We start from the raw sequence: 15617 nt of genomic DNA, 5'->3' as shown, positions 1-15617 counted from the left end.
GCCTCCAAGTCCAAAACAGCTGTTTTTCCTGGCACATAATCTTCCACAGTTAGAGATTTGGCGCTAGGCATTCGGTGTGAGAAACAGAATAAATGTGAAAAGGCTATTGCTGCTTTACAAGAGATTCCATGAGAATGATGTACTCTAAATTGGAGACTAGAGGCTATTGTATTCAATACAGTCTTCACTGGCAAGGATGCTCTACTGGTTATGTATTATAGGTAAGAATGTGCAAAATATGCACAGATTATTTCATGCAAAGAACAGCTAAGTTAGGGTGATCCATGTCCAAACTAAAATGTTTTGATAGTTATGTGGACCAAAATGGGTTTGCTTTGGATACAGACTGAAATGCAGTGGTTCCAAGCAGGTGATAAGAAACAGTAGAGCTGAATATCAGCATATTGATGACAATATGGTCTAAAACTCCAAGGATATCCCCCAGTGGTTTCATGTATATATATATATTGAACAGCATGAAGGACAAGATAGAACTCTGGAGGACTCCTATTGAACAATGTATATCATAGATTCATGCTGAACAGTGGTCCTCCAGCACCAACTTCTACATATGTTGTAAAGAAAGGCTGGAATCACATAAAGCTGATGATCCAGAAAGATACCATGGTCAATGGTTGGAAAGCTGCTATCATTCATCAAAATAACAAAAGCAGATTTTTAGCTGAATTCTGGCTGAAACCAGTAGTGAAATACATTCAGAACGTTCATTGTCATTTACACACAACTGAAACTGTGAATCAACCTCCTTGACCTTTTTTCTCAGCTAATTGTTCAGGTCATCCCAGTTAAGGGAGAATTTCTTCAATAAAAGATCTATGTCTTCCTTCCTTGGCAGGAAACAACACATTCCTCTTACAAGGAGGTGTTACCTCCCTTAACTATGCTTAAATCTTGACAAATTTAATCAGGTGGGCAAGGATTGAATTAGCAGATTGTAGTCCTCATCCTTCTATGCAATTTGTCCAGATCCTCAGTATAAATGGCAAGAATCCAAAGTAACTATGTCCTGACCCAACTCTGGCATCCAATTCATCTTTGCCCACAAAGAGCAAGGCAAATTGTTCACAGCACTTCAGCCACCATTTTGTCTTTCTCTTTGCACACCTTAAAATATAGAACACAGAATGGAAGAAGAATTTGTTCACTGCAAGTAGGAGACGTAATCAGTGCCTTTGGCTGCCTTCACTGTTTTGGAAAAAAAGTTCAAATGGGCTTTCAGGGAGGGCTTTACTTTGTGTACCATCATGCATCCCAAGAGTTCTTTTACTTTGTGAGAGAGCAGGCTGCCCAGAAAATTGCCAGCACCTGTACTGTTTTCCTCCCTTCTCTTTAAGCCTTCCCCCTCCCAGCGGCATCACATTGACTATAAAAGCTTGGCTGCGGAAACAATTGAGGGTGTGTGTGTGTGGGGAAACAATTGAGGGTGTGTGTGTGTGGGGAGAGAAAAGGAGGGATGTGTTTGTATCTGAAAGTAAACATCACAAACTGTAAGGGACATTTTTCTCTAGCAGTATTCACTAAGAGCAGTAGTAGGAACAGCTTTGGGGGAAGAGTGGAGAAGAGTGAATAGTGGGTAATAGTATATGAGGATGTGAGTGCTTATGTGTTTTGCTTAGGGACATGTGGTGGGGTTGGCTCTTTTGTGCCTCAACCCCACCAAATTGGATATACAGTATTTGAAAAGAACCTGTGACAAAGAGGTGGCAGCAGTGGGCTATCCAAAACAGATGGCATTGGCTCAAACTCAAAAAATTCATTAAATATGAATGTATGTATGAAAAGGAAAAACCTAGCTGGAAAGAGTTTGGCCCACACAGAAATTAGACTTTGCAGGCAATAGCCAACATCTTGACTGCAAAAACCAGATTTCTTACTAGAGCCTATACCAGACAAGGATGGAAAAGGTAAATGGAGCAGATTCTCCCTCAGACATGGAGACTACTACTTTGATAATGATGAGTATCCACCCTATGCCCATAGTTAAGCCAAAGAAGATGGTAGACCAGTCAGAAAAAGGGTTAGGCTCAATTATTTGAGCCAATATCATTCCAGAAGTGCTGAAGCAACAGCAAGAGGAAAGCCTACTTTACTATGTTTGAAAAAAAAAAATGCTACCTCTTGTAATTGGTCTGAGAGTGAATGGATGGCCATTTTAATTCCATGTTTAACAGGACAGGCTTTAAGAGCTTATAGAAATCTTCCAGTGAGGGAAGTAATGGATTATTACCATATTAAAGAGGTAATTCTAGGCAGGCATAGTGTAACTCATATCTATAGGCAGAAGTTTAGGAGCTATTACATATGGCAAACTTGAAGGGATTTATGAATTGTGAGCAAGATTGGAAGATATAGGTAGGAAAATTTGAAGCCAGATGAAAGGAGCAAAGAAAAAGTGGTATAGAAAATTTTAGAACAATTTCTACATGTACTCTCTACTAAAGTGAGTTTTTGAGTGGAAGAATACCACCCAGAAACAGGTCAAAGGGGAGTAAAAGATTACTAATAGCAAAAAGATCAGAGGATCTTTGGAAGGAAAATACAGAAGAAGAAAAAATAGTCTGTTCCGGAAAGTAGGAACCATAAAAAGCTGGAAAAGTCAAAGAAGAGAGGTGTAAAGAAGCCTTTACCTCCTGCTTAAATGAAAGTATTGGGAAGCTGAAGAGATCCATAGTTGTTACAATTGTGGGAAAAGCCAGGGAAAAAGTTATTCTGCAGTTATTCAAGCACTTTTGGGAAGAAAAATTGTGACCTCAGCAAAACTTAATGTGGTCATTGTAAGGGACCTAGTAGTTACTGGGAGTAAACGGATGTTAGTATGTCCTTATTTCATTAAAAAGGCAGCTTCTATGGGAAAAGAGCTCCTTACCAGTTTGGGCAGATTGATTAAAGCCAGAGTTTAGGCACCAGGAAATGAATGCTCCTTTACAAGAGGGAACGCTCCCATCTGTTTTAAAGGAGACAGTAATCCATTCCTCATGAAGTCATTACTGGACTCCTCAGTAATAGTGGTAGAAGTAATTCCTAACTTACTATGTAACCTATTCATTGGAATAATTTCCCACTTACTGAAGGTTGGACCCAGATAAAAGATTCAAGGAGGCTGGGGGGGGGGGAAGGGTACTTCAAGAGCCCAATCTAAGGTGAAGTTGAGGATGGAGAGGAAGGGAAGGATCCTGGGATCCTTCCTAGCCATCCCAAGTTGGATGTCCTAGAAGGAGAAAGCCTTACAAAAGGCTGACAAACCCAGAGTGAGGTGAACTGAACCCCCAGGGATTCTAAAGAATATGGTAGAGAGAAAAGGGAAGGAGATATGTGTGTAGAAGCAAGCAGCAGAAATCAGCAAGAAATGGAAGTTTTATGTAGTAGTACTCACGAGGAGGAGGAGGAGGAGGAGCAGTAACAGGAGTAACTGTGGGAGAATGGAGAAGAGTCAGTAGTGGCGAGTAGTGAGTAATAATATGTATGTAAATGCTTGTATGTGTTGTCTGGATTTTTTTGTGTCTTGAGCCCACCAAACTTCAGCCGATGTCCCATTCTCTTCATTCTTCTCAGCATCCTATGGAATAAGGCTGATTTAGCTCCATGAGAGCAAAACTGGAAAAAAAAGTGTCAAATGTCCAGACTGTTTATATTTTTTTGGATACAGAAATTTTCCAAAAAGCATTGCTCAGAAAAATCTTTCATGGCTTTCATTATATTATCTGAAACTTTAAATAGCTGGAGACCAAAGAAAATTATCCAGTACTGAGGAGTCCAGTGATGACTTCTTAAGCAGGAAGGGATCACTAACTCCTTTAGAACATGTGGGAGCATTCCCTCCTGTAAAGAAGCATTCACCACTGCTTGGACCCAGCTACATTTCATGGAAGACCTTGACCAACCGGGAAGGACAGGGATCTAGAACACAGGTGGTAGAATTTGACATCTTAAGGACTCTGCTGCTTCCTCAGAACTAAAGGTTTAAAACTCATCCCAGATAAACAAGCAAGACTAATCCTCAGTTATTGCCATAGGTGCAAGCTCAGAAAGAGTTCAGCTCTAAGCAAATAAGAGCAAATGTATCTAACAAATGCTTAGGCAGCTTTGCAAATGTTCTCCTAACCCTTTGCTTACCTAGGAAGAAAAAAAGTCAAAGCAGGATGGGGAAGCTGTTGCTTCACACATGTGTTAAGTAACAGCTCCTCCAACCAGCAAAAGTTACTAATGAAGCACTGCAAGCTGAGTAACTGTGTAGTGGCAATAATCAACATGAAACTAAACCAGTTGCTCACTACAGCTGTTTCAGCCACGAATCCAGAACTTTGGTTACAAATATTGTATATTCTAATTTGGCACTTTGTCAAATGAATAAACTCTGCATAAGTATCATGAAAATAGTATCTTTAATAAACAAATATACTTACAATACAATACTGACATGTCTTTATATACGTTATAGCGTTAATTCTTTACTCCTGGTTTAAATAATTGTTTTTTATCTTAACATTTTAATGGAGATATATAGACCAGCACAAATTTCACAAATGTAACAATGAATATTCTTACTAAGTCAATTTTGTTCTGAAACATTTCTTAGAAACATGAAACTGAATAGTAGTATGGAATCTAGAAGCTTTTTGATATAGTGCGAATAAAATAATTTTATACCCAGCCCAACAAATTTCTTTATTCACAAATTAAATCCATTGCTAATTAAGACAAAAACTTCTGTCCTAAATATATTTGCAAGGCTTTTATATCCCACTTAGCTTTCAGCTTCTTTTTATGAATGAGAGATGCCACAGGTGCTTGTTTTCTAGTATCATTTTTCTACTGAAAGGTAAATTACAATTTGCATTTAAAAAATAAGTTTTGGAAATTGATGTTTAAATTGCAATTGTTCCAAACATAACACAACTTTGAGTAGGGATATATGCATAAGGCATCCTAAACACCATTCATTCATTTTGCTTTAGGAAGTAGCTACAATGCAGTCAAACAGTTTCTGAATACTGTTGCCAGTTCTTTATTCCAGTGTGAAATTGGATTTGTGTAACTTAAATCTGTTTTTACTTTAGATGCTGTTTGTTCCTCATTTTTAATAATTATATATCCTCCTCTAATTTCTCAGAGGCTGTGAACTTAACTGAGTAATTGTAAAATTATGAATTTGCTTATTTCAAGCTTCTAATAAACCTTTGGGATGATTTAGATAAGACACAAGATTTTTATGATCTGGAATGGGTAATGCTAAGCTATCTTTTAATCAAACTAACCAAGACCTATTCAGTCTTCAGACTAATAGCATGCATTTCATGAAAGAGAATTCCATGCCCCTTCAGGAATGACTCAATGCATCACTATTCTCCACTGTGCCTTAAATACTGTGTTTGAAATACTATATGGGGGAATGGGGAGGAAGTGACAGTAAGGTTTTTTATAATATTGCAGTTTTGAGGAGTGAGACCTGCTACGTAGGAATCTATAAAATCATACATTGTTATTTTATTTCAGGATAACTTTAACCATTACATTGATCCACTCTTTCTAATTCTATTGAACCACTTGCAATATGACATATGTAAAAGTATACTATACATCAGGCATTCTGTAAGATGTTCTTCTTTACCAGAGGTCCTCCAGATATTATAGCACCTAAAATTTCAAAATTTCTAGCCATTGTGACTAATCTCAAAATGTATGGAATATGATACATTTTCCAGATTGGAGAAAGCTATTAGATTTTTTTTCTTTTTACCATTAGCAGTTTGTCATTATCTCTGTATTACAGTATATGCATACTTAGAAGAATACCTATCATTATCAAAGTCCATAATATTTTCTAACTCAAACAAATTTATTTCTTGGAAAACATTATTAAGATTGTACATCCAGCTTTGCACAAATGGATTTCATCTCATGAAATAAATATACCTTTCATAGGGAATGATTTAGATCTGGGCTGCAAGAAGTTAGATAACCACTAAGTTATCTAAAAGAGCCAGTTTAACATAGTAGTTAAGGCACCAAGATACTAGGAAACCCACAAATTCTAGCCCTGCCTTAGGCATGAAACCAGCTGGGTGACTTTGGGCTAGTCATTCTCTCCCAGTCCTAGAAAGAAGGCAATGGCAAACTATTTCTAAAAATCTTCCCAAGAAAACTGCAGCAAGTTGTCCAGGTAGTTGCCAGGAGTCAACACTGATTTGAAGCCTCCAGTTGCCAAAATATGACAGCAACACGTTAAGAGATTTTTGAATCTCTTTGCTGCTATATAGTGTTCATGTGTGTTCCTGAGTTCTGTATCTTCGTTTTCTCTTTAATGCATCCTTAGAATCTGTCTTGAAAGATTGAATGCATTTCTAGAATAGATTGAAGGTAAAAATAGGAATTCTTTTCATTAGTGGGCCACTGCTGAATGGACAACCCTGAGGGATTTTGTTAAATTCTGCAACACAATGCATTATAGTTTAGGCATTTGATTATCGATGACAATGCAGACACATAGCTGGCATTAGTTCCCCTGGTTCCATTCTCCTACAGGTATAAGGAAATCCACTTGAAGTCCTGTGGTATAACATTGTGTATTCAGGTCTAAGGAATTATTATAAAGTGTTTCCTCTGCAAAATCCTCTACTGTGGGATTCAATAGCAAGAGTATATTCAAAGCTCTGCCTAAAGCAAACTTTTCATGTTGTATTTTCAGCTAATCGTTTTCATCACAATCATTTTTCGAACCAGATATTAGATGGTGTCTAAATATGTCCAGGATGATTCACTCTATGAGGAAATCAACAAGAATATTTTTCCTTCTTCAAAGTATTTGCATAACAGCACAAGAAAGTTATGGTAACCTGTACAAGTGCGTGGTCTCACATTGTTCCAGTCTGGACATACTATTCAGTTAGAAGTTACTAGAGTCTTTGTATAAATGGACAGGGTTTCAAGAATTAGCACCATTCCTTGCATAGAGTCCCCGTGCATATGAATACCACAACTAATCTTACAACTGACTAGTATTATTACATATATCCAGGCAGTGGACAATTATAAGTTAAAACCTCGAATTCAGCCTCTGGAAGGGAAGATAAAGGAGCAAGAAAGATCAATGTACCAGGGTGGGAATTGATAAAGATCCTGCTACTTCAAACTGAGTTATGAGATCTCTCCCTTTGCTTGTTCAGCCGCTCTGAGCTAGTTCCAGTGTTGATCATCAGGAACATCAGGATTATGCTAGTTATGCTTTTTCTTCTGCTATTTATAGCAGCAACTGTGAAAGCATGTCACCTTCACTTATTGAACATTTAGCAGTTCCTCTCTCTGGATATTGCAGTTATTAGGTTGATCCCTACTGGTCTCTACTTACTGCAACAGTCTATATGTCTTCATTCCCTCCTGCCCTGAACCTTGATCTAGAAATTTGCAGTACTCATTGTTCTGGATTTCCTTCATTTTCTCCATGTTTCTTCTCATCACAGGCCTTTACAGGCCCTATTAGCACCAGAGCCCAATCTGAGGTGGTGATACTAGTGTAAGAAGACCCTACGGTTAATTATTTCCTATTACCCATCCTAGAAGCTCTCATCTTGGCATAATCCTATTATGTAACACAATCAATAGGATAATAGTTCAAACCATTCCTTTCTTGCATGTACATAGCACTTTTGGGACTAAAGTATGATTTCTGATAGACATTATATCATAGAAATTTCTAAGATTGTCTGCATATAGCCAAATTATTCACACCTTTCTGAAAATCAAATTGCACTGCTGGCCTGTTCATACCAAAAAGTTCTATGCAAATGGGCTCCAACATCCATTAATTTTAAAGGCATTAACTTTCAAATCACTTTCTTTATACAGTTTGCTGAATTAGGACTGTTTGAATTTGCCAAGTTGTGTGTGTGTATGTGTGTGTGTCAGATTATAAAGGTCACAATTTTCTTCTAATGGCCAAAACATAGCTTCTTCCTCTCATATATGGTATGCAGTCTTCTGTCAGGTTTCCAAACAAGCCTTATAGTATCCTGATACAAGGATAACAGATGAAAAACAAATGCAAATATCACATTCAGAAATATTGCAACAAGGCCATAAAGAGATGGGAGAGTGTATAGTTTTTTTTACTTAAAGTACATACATGGAATCATTTATTCTTGCTATTTAATAGTTAAATATGCAAAGGAATGAGTGGTGGTACATTAGACCCATTTTCCCTTATAGAGATATTAGTTTTTTTGCTGAACATGATAGGTGGGAACAGAAAGTAGATTGAGATGTTCTAGTAGATCTTTGGTTTTAAACTGTCATTGATTGGTGACAGTTTCTGGTTTCCAACTGCTTAATAACTTCCTCTGCCCTCTACCATAATGGGTTCCTGATAAAGAATACTTGGAGAGGAAAAAGTATGTGGACTAAACATGTGCTCAGAAGCACAATATTATAATATATTTAGTACAAGTCCTCCAGCAATGCTGAATCTCAGGATTTCTCTAAAATAAATTCCAAAAGCTTGAGGTTTGTCCAATTTTAAGTCTGTTACAGTCAAAACAAATATGGGGTAAATAGATTAACATCCACTGCCGCTTAATCAAATGCATGTCAGATATACCAAAAATTTATAATATACATACATCATTTTTATTCTCCTAAGCAAAAAAATGCTTTAAGAAAATTATTCTGTTTCATTTTGATTAGACAGGTTTAGTGTTTGGAATGTGGATTCTTTTAATTTAGATTAATAGATCAGGTTTTCTTCTTCCTTAATTGTATGCATTTTTAAGAATATTAAGGAAAAAAAGAATATGAATCATCAGGAAGAAATCATTGAATCACTCAGTTTCTTACTTCTTTAACTGAAGTTACAACTGAACTTTAAATTCACTCTAATATCCATTCTAATTTTAAATGTACTTTATACATAAACAGTGGAGATAATGATCTTTACCAATTATTCCAAATTAAACTAAGGCATTGCCATTTGCTCAGAATATATGTAAATATTTCAATAGTTTGAAAAGTAGTTAGAAAAACGTTTAAATGCAATTATTCTGCTCTTGGTTGACACCGAGCTATTATCTTTGAAATTATTAAAATAGTATATTCTTAATCTTATGCGCCTACTAGACATCAAAAGCCTTTACCGCTTTCTTTTCATTAATGGTATGCTATGTAAAAAAAAATCACCTCCTGTTGGGTGCAAGAATCTATCTGCCAAGACTGTGGTGGATTTTATTATTTTTTATTTTTGCATTGAAATATGGATCCATTATTTATTACAACCTGGGAATCTTATAAAAATGAATCTACAACAAGAACAAAGTGCAGAGATGGAATATTTGACACTTTCTGTTCAACCAATAAAAACAGAAGGCAATGACTATAATTATTAAAATAAGAACCCAAAAAGAAAAAAAGATTACAGGGAAATGCAATAATAAAAATAATAAAAATAACTGATTTGTGCACCAGTTTTGCTAACCCATAGTAATAAATATGTCTCACTAGACTACATGAGAACAAATTAATTCCCTTTAATGTCCACTATTTAGCAGCTGTTGAATGTTCAGGGATGCAAAAGGCACACCTTTATCCTTCTATTATGTACAAAAGTGTTTGCTTAACACCCAAAATTATCTGCATAGTAATTACTGTTTTTCTCCTACTATTTACAGAAGGAAGGAAGGAAGGAAGGAAGGAAGGAAGGAAGGAAGGAAGGAAGGAAGGAAGGAAGGAAGGAAGGAAGGAAGGAAGGAAGGAAGGAAGGAAGGAAGGACTTAGTGCAATAAAAAATTAAAAATGGTAGATTGTGAGTTAGTTTCAGCATACTTCAGTTCATTTTGTTGAACTGGTCAGCACTACATTTTAGGTCTCCAGCCATTAATAAATTGCAATATTTTTTTAACTTGTAGTTTGCTGAGTTTAAAGTCCTCAGAAAGGATCTCTTCATTGAGCTGGACAAGCAAGTTGCCATCAATTTTTTCAGTAACAAAAAGTGTTATGACATCCTCGGATAAGCCTATAAATCGCAGAGACTTAGATACTTCTTCAATGGAAAGCCCAGACAGATCTACGGGTGGCTGCCATGGTGAACCATCACCACAAGATCTTGGTGCTAACTGAAGATGAAGGGGTGATGAGAAAGAATAAGAAACTGAGAAGAGGTCTTGCATGCTTTTTTTACCCAGATACTGGTCTTCAGAAAGGTCTGGAGAGCTCCTGAGAGGATCCTCCTCAGCACCATCTATTCTGAGAGACCCGGGACACAAGTCAAACCCTGGCTTCTCCTCTACCATCTTTGGTGCACGAGGGGGTAAGGCAGGGCAAGAAAGTGACTGCAATGTACCACTTACTGCCAAACTTTTTTCATCGGTATATTCAAGTGAGTAACTTGCTGATTTTGGGCAACTGGGCATGGTGCATTCTACCTCAGTTGTAGCTGGCGGTACATCCCCTGCAGAGACTTCATTTCTGTCAAAATTGAATGTAAAAGGTGCTGGACAACTTCTCTTTGGTGTGTTGGGAGTCTTCTGCCTTGGATAGCTATAACTTCTGCTTGGATCCAACAGAAACTCACTCCTAGTAAGGCCTTCAGCAGCTCCAGAAAAATGATTTGGCCATGAAAGTCTAGAGAACAAAGCATCAGCAGACGGGCTTCCCAAAGGCAATTTGTTGTCAACTTCTTGCAGGTCTTTTTTCCCCATAACACACGGATAACAAGTTACAGGAATAATCTCAGAAGAGTTTTCAGCATCTCCTTCTGTGGTGCTGCTTTGAGATAATTAAAAAAGAAGTGACAGAATTAGTATATAACTTTTGTAGTTAATAGTAGTCACTTTAGAATTCTGTTATTTTATATATAAAATAGCACCGGATTAATGTAAAACAGTATCTATACAGTGCTTCCATTATACAGACATTTTTTTCAGAGAGGACAAATTTAACAACTTTCCTGGCAAGTGTTTTCCTTTTATTAGTATCAGGTTGCATATGATGGACAAATATTTATGTCAAATATGCAATCCATTTTATAAAAAGAAAGTGTAATCATCATCCATACTCAAGTCCACTAGATTGCACAGTTTTCTGCAATCTAATAATTACACCCTCAGAGGTTATAATGACATCTATTTCTGTGTAAGCGAAAGTCTATATTTGAATAGATAGCTTTCCTTACAGTTCCACATGCCAATAAGGTTAAGGTCCATGGCAATAGTGTACATATTATGATTATGGTTCTTTGCATAGTCAGCCATATGTTCAGATAAGATTTGGCATTTTTGTCTGCCTATCAATATATAATTGCTACAATTGTTTTATCTATTTAGATTTATCATATATATTTTGCATGACTCTGTTAACAAATTTGGGAGGATATGAACAAAGAACTGGATTTAATGGTCTAATGGCCCCTTCCAACTCTCTGATTCTTTATTTCTCAGTTATTGCAATCATCCATTTTCTATTAATTATTTGTTATCCCAATTTTCTTCCATTTGTGAATGTGCAGGGGGAGAATTCTGTTTACTTCTCTTCACAGCAACAATCCTGTGAACTAGCTTAGGCTGAGAGATAATGAGCTCCACTGTTAGGTGGGATTTACACCTGTGCTTTCTCAGCTCCGCACTTGAACCATACATCATTAGACTGACTTTGAAAAGAAAGTACTCAATACTTACATATTATGCAGTCCTGATGAATAATATGAAAGTGTTGGACTAGGAGAACGAGTTTGCTGCTGCACAGGTTTGCTCATCCGTGGAGGAATAGAAGGGCTAGTAGATGTTGGCTTTGAGTTGCGTGGTGGGACAGGAGGAGCATTCAAGAGTCTACATTCCTCTCTGACCTGAAATCATGCACAATTATGATGTAGCACATCATGCAGGTAATTAAGTGTCTTGAAAACTAATAATATTATTAGGGATGAAACAAGGATAAAGAAATAATTATTTATCTAAGGACCCTTAGAGTTCCTAAAGCAAAAGTGGAATATGAGAACTTGCAGCTCATATTCTTTTTTTATTTATAAAATTTATTTCCAGCCCATTTCATATCCATGACTGTGGGTGGTTTATAATATAAAAAACACCAAGAAACATAATCATCCATTGTAAAAACATAACAGATTAAAAACATTAATAGATAAAATCATGGACACGAGATGGCACAGAAGGGAGCAGGACACTTGGGGTGGTGGTGGTGATAGAGATCGACCACCTCCAATGTGTAGCTCTGGTATGTAGGGGGTAAGGGTCATACCAGATCAGTAACCTTTGCAGAAATTGAGAAAGTAGATGAATAACACTACTAAACATAGAGGAAACTGATCTGAATCCCCAGGTTATGGAACAAGAAAGAAAAGAAAGCCATTCAAGGCCAACTCTCCCATCAGACAGATAGGAAATGGCAGTACAGTATCAGCAGTAGCCTTCAACTGTTGATTCTGACCTTCAAGGACCAGTTCTTCTTTTGGACGACACAACTGAGTGCTCCTGCGCTGCCCTTCTTTAATTAACATATGCTCTTTGAATTTATAATGCCAAATGTTAACAAATTAATTGTCCTCCCAGATTTCGATTTGCACCTTCAATAAATCCAAGTTACCCAAATCATGATCTTTGTACTGAAAATGTAAAGCATTCTGTCCTTTTCTTTTTTAGGAGATCCAGAATTATTTTTTAAAAATGAGGATTTTACATGTTACTTATGTACCACCAGCAGAGGGCAGATGGTAGCTGGTGAAAGATGACTGGTTAAAAAAGCTGGTACAAATGCTATTATCACAGCATGTTGCTCCAATGAATGAACTATTTACAACTCTTGAAGGAGAGATTTCAACAAAATACAGAACTGCTCTCTCGTCTTTAAAATAAATTGTGAAATTTTACTTTCAAAGACATTTCAAGGTTTTCTCTCATAAGAAAAGGAAGTAATTCAGAAAGTATTTAAAAGCATACAGCAGTGGTTCTCAACCTGTGGGTCGGGACCCCATTTGGGGTCGAATGACCATTTCACGGGGGTCGCCAAACAACACAGTCTGCCATTTTTTCCCCTTTTCCTTAGCTGTGCTCCTCCCTTTTATTCTATTGGCTTTTGAAAGCCAATAGAATAGACTCTCTTGAATAGAGTCTAATTCTATTGGCTTTCAAAAGCCAATAGGAATTGTCCAGGCTGTCTCTGCCCTGCTGAGCCCGCCAAAAGTTCCATTCTGCAAATGGTGCTGCACCAGTTGAATAGTCCTCGACTTACAACTGATTGGGGGTCGCGGCATTAAAAAGGTTGAGAACCACTGGCATACAGTAATTGATTTAGGTTCTTCAGATGGAAAATTGAAATATCTAGAAATATTTCAGATGGATTTCAGGTTTGATTCTAGAACAGAAACTTCCTGGATGATGAACCAGTCTTGCTCAGACGAAATCCAGTTTAGACAACTGCTACCTGTTGTACACAGGGCTATTTTTAAAACAGTTCTGAAACTGTAATTGACCCACAGAATAATGGTTAGATTAGTAATTAAAACTAGGCAGTTTGACATATTACACTGAAGTTTTGACAACTGCATTGCTTCCAATCCTATTTCTATTTAGTCCTAAATATACTAAAACCTAGTAATATAAAAATACCTTCAGTCTTATGGATCTACCTAAAACTTACATTCTTTTTCAGAAATCATATTCTGAAGGCCACCAGGATGCGGATGCAATTTGTGCTGAGAAGTATTTCCACATCACCACACAAATCACCACAAAGCAGGCTCGAATAGCAGCTCTTATCCATGTTTGGTCAAATTCATTTGTCTTCTGCCAGCGACGCTCTTAAGCGTCTCTTGATCCGCTTCATCTCTCTCAGTTCCTCCATAAACTATGGGGAATGACGAGATTGATGGGTTGAGAGAGGCTGACTGGGCACAATCCTATCCAGATTACTTCACCCCCTTATGAAAAATGAGTGTTCCATATATATGGTAGGAACTTCATCCATCTTGGGGATTAAGCAGAATGCTAGGAACTTACCGCTTCTGATTTAGGAGGCACAGGTGGTGGAGGTAGGGAAACATCTGAGGATTTTGCTGTTGCTACTAAAGATCCAGGTGCTGGCAGAGAAGCTGTACCACCCTTGGACCGGAAAGAACTCCTGTAGTTGTCACATTTGTTCTTTTCGCTCTGTGAGCGAGTAAGTGGCTGATCATTCACTTTCCTATCCTCTTTGTCCAACCATAGTTCTTCATATGGAAGTTCCAGTTTAGGAGGTAAAGAAACTGTTTCTTCACTAATTTCAGGGAAAGGGTAGTTACAGCTTCCATCCCTAGAATCTTGCAAAGCATCATGAGAAGATAAAGCCCACTCATTACACAAGTCTCTGCAATCATGAAGGTTCACCTCACTATTTCCATGGAGGTTGTTTCCATAAACACAGACTGAGAGACGGTGGAAAGACTGGGTCAACTCATCCCGAGCATAACTGAGAGAGTTTGGCACATGGTTGTGGCTGGTGGGTCGACTTTTTTGTGGGCTTTTGCAGTCTTCATTCCAGTCAGCTTTTACATCTCTCACAGCACGAGAATATTCATCAATATCAAACTGCTCTTGACAGAGGCCAAACCAGTGCTTCACAAAGGCTTCATGCCATACTTCTCCTTTCACAAGACTTTCTGGAAGGGTAAACTTTGGAAGAGCTAAATGCAAAGGAAAGTGCATTGGAATAATTTTATTACTATATAGTGCACAGCAAACCACAACTGTCTTGGTTTGAATATTAACAAACTTGTAACGGTGCCCTTCACGGACAAAATGCAAGTCATAAGGATTCCGTGGGGGAGGGCTTGGCACATTCACATTGACTGGGAGCCGTGTCTTCTCCACGATGTTTCGAATGGTATGCTCCCCTTCTTGCATTTGCAGCTCTAAGGGACTACGTGTGCTGAATCGTCCTTTACACTGGAAAGGTAGGCTAATACTCTCATTGGTCCGATGGTTCATGCAAATCAAGCAAGGCATTTTGCCTTTGCCCAATTTGCTAATGGAATTGAGTTTTCCAATTTTCTTAAAAATGGTATTGAGCCGTGACTTTTCCTTCAAAGATTTTGCATATAAGATTTCTGCTTGTCCCATTAATGTGAGCTCATCTCCTGTGCAAAGAGTAATATTATAAACTTCTGTGTCTTCATTGCATTCACCTGAAGCCACCTAGAAAACACAGCATTCAAAATTAAAATAGCATAACAAGTTCTAAACTTAGAGGATGAATCCAACTAATCTGAACAGTAGAATTTGTACAATTTCTGCCTGGTATTCTCTATATGTTAGACTATAACACTATACATTCAGTGCATAAATAGTATGAAAGTGAAAAAGACTGTTCTAGAATGTTCACATGACTGATCACCTTACTTTTTTTTGTTAAAGAAACTATATATCAAGAGTAACACAATATTATGAATTTATCAGACAAAAATAATTAATCTATGCCACAAAGCTTAAGAACAGCAAATGTTTAAATTGTATAGAAACCTACAACCTTATACAATTAGGCTTGCTCATGAGCACTGAGGTGTAATTGTAGATTCTTTGCTATTCTACTATAGTTTAATGCTATATTTAACTACCTGTAATTTG

At 37.3% G+C, this 15617-nt stretch overlaps 2 protein-coding genes across 8 annotated transcripts in view; one reads left to right on the top strand and one right to left on the bottom strand.

Moving 5' to 3' along the window:
- Positions 1–15617, top strand: part of RNF138 (ring finger protein 138) — a 60512-nt gene that overhangs the window by 29265 nt on the left and 15630 nt on the right. The window lies entirely within an intron of this gene.
- Positions 4385–15617, bottom strand: part of GAREM1 (GRB2 associated regulator of MAPK1 subtype 1) — an 82586-nt gene continuing 71353 nt past the window's right edge. For 2 of the 4 annotated variants that reach the window (XM_039333657.1, XM_039333659.1), the window contains 3 exons: positions 14016–15188; positions 11679–11845; positions 4385–10770 (listed from right to left, as the gene is read on the bottom strand). In XM_039333657.1, the coding sequence (XP_039189591.1) occupies positions 9858–10770; positions 11679–11845; positions 14016–15188 (2253 nt within the window). In that variant the 3' untranslated portion in view covers positions 4385–9857. The remainder of the gene's footprint in view (positions 10771–11678; positions 11846–14015; positions 15189–15617) is intronic. The other 2 variants (XM_039333658.1, XM_039333660.1) reach the window with 1 other exon arrangement.

Source organism: Crotalus tigris, unplaced genomic scaffold, assembly GCF_016545835.1.
Source record: "Crotalus tigris isolate CLP2741 ecotype Arizona unplaced genomic scaffold, ASM1654583v1 scf7180000024506.7606697, whole genome shotgun sequence".
NCBI lineage: Eukaryota > Metazoa > Chordata > Lepidosauria > Squamata > Viperidae > Crotalus > Crotalus tigris.
This window is presented reverse-complemented; position numbering and strand designations above follow the sequence as displayed.